This window comes from Oryx dammah, unplaced genomic scaffold (assembly GCF_014754425.2).
Source record: "Oryx dammah isolate SB20612 unplaced genomic scaffold, SCBI_Odam_1.1 HiC_scaffold_9263, whole genome shotgun sequence".
Classification (NCBI taxonomy): Eukaryota; Metazoa; Chordata; class Mammalia; order Artiodactyla; family Bovidae; genus Oryx; species Oryx dammah.
In genome coordinates this window covers 1-1,236 of record NW_024078790.1, presented here as the reverse complement: position 1 = coordinate 1,236, position 1,236 = coordinate 1, and the positions used below count along the sequence as shown (strand labels likewise).

General features: G+C 69.3%; 1 protein-coding gene across 1 annotated transcript; it reads left to right on the top strand.

Annotated features, from left to right (window-relative positions):
* Positions 1–105: 105 nt before the first annotated feature.
* Positions 106–1,230, top strand: LOC120860117 (double homeobox protein 4C-like; the record flags this gene model as incomplete). The annotated part of the gene is made up of 1 exon (XM_040235934.1): positions 106–1,230. A coding segment is annotated over one exon (1,125 nt), but the record flags the coding sequence as incomplete, so codon positions are not given.
* Between the last annotated feature and the right edge of the window lie 6 nt (positions 1,231–1,236).

Here is a 1,236-nt window from a genome sequence, read left to right as displayed (position 1 = left end):
GCGTGTGGGACTCTCCCTCTCCTGCACGCCGTCGCGGGTATCTGTGCTGTGACCGTTCCACGGGCCGTAACGTCCTCTCCTCTCGGTGTGTTCTTTCTTCGGTAGGAGACTCGGCCAGAGAGGCCCGGAGAAAGAGGACAGTCATCTCTCCTTCTCAAACAAGGATCCTTGTGCAAGCCTTCACGAGGGAGCGCTTCCCGGGGATTGCCGCCAGGGAAGAACTGGCTCGTCAGACGGGAATCCCGGAACCTCGAATCCAGGTAAGTTCTCCAGCCGGCACATGGGCCCAGGAGTCAGGAGGGGTCAGCCCTGCCGAGCGTTCGGAGCTGGATACACGTAGGCTGGGGCTGGGGGCCAAAAGTCGGTGGGCTGAGTGGAGGGTCCGGGGCCGCTTGCGGCCGGCCGTGCGGGCACCCCCTCGTTTCCCAGGGCCGAGGGATTCGTTTGCAGAAAACGGCCCTGCAGGAGCCGCCCTGGGCCTGACAGACCAGAGGCCGGGCGGCCAGGCGGGCTGTCGAATGGGCGCCGCGGAGGCGCCAGCACGGCGATCTGGACGGTCACGACTTCTGACGTGCCTGTCTGCCTTTTGCTCCCCTAGATATGGTTTCAAAACCGAAGAGCTCGGCACCCCCCAGCAGAGCCCGAGCGGGCCCGGCAACGGCCCGGCCCAAGGGCCAGGCGGCGCAGCAGCCACGACGACTCCCGCTCCAGAGGACCGGAGGGCCCCACCCGCTGTCCAGAGCACCTCTCCTCCCCTTCGCCCCTCCCCGCCACAGGAGAGCATGCCACCCTTGGCGGCCGCAGCTGCTCCTTTGGGGGCCCCCACATTCTGGGTGCCCGGGACTGCCTCTGGGGTCTGTGTGGGCCAGCCGTTGATGATCTTCGTGGTCCATCCCAGCCCGGTGCCTCTCCAGCCAGGCAGGAAGCCGCCACCTCCGCCGCAGGTAGCAGTTCCCTGGGCCGCGTGCTCCCCCGCCGTCACGGCCCCCGGGCAGCCTGGGCAAGGGGCCACCCTGCCTCCTGGGCAGCCGGAGGCACACATCCCGCGCTGGCCGGCGTCACCCTACGGTGAAGGCACGGCCCCTCCGCTAGAGCCCCAGCCCCAGCCCCGCAGCCTTCCAGGCTCGACGAGCCTCCTCGACGAGCTCTTGGCGGCCGCGGGCGTCCCGGCCTCGCCGGGGCCTTCCCCGGGGGCCCCTGCAGTCGCAGCGGAACAACCAGCTCTCGCTGGCACCC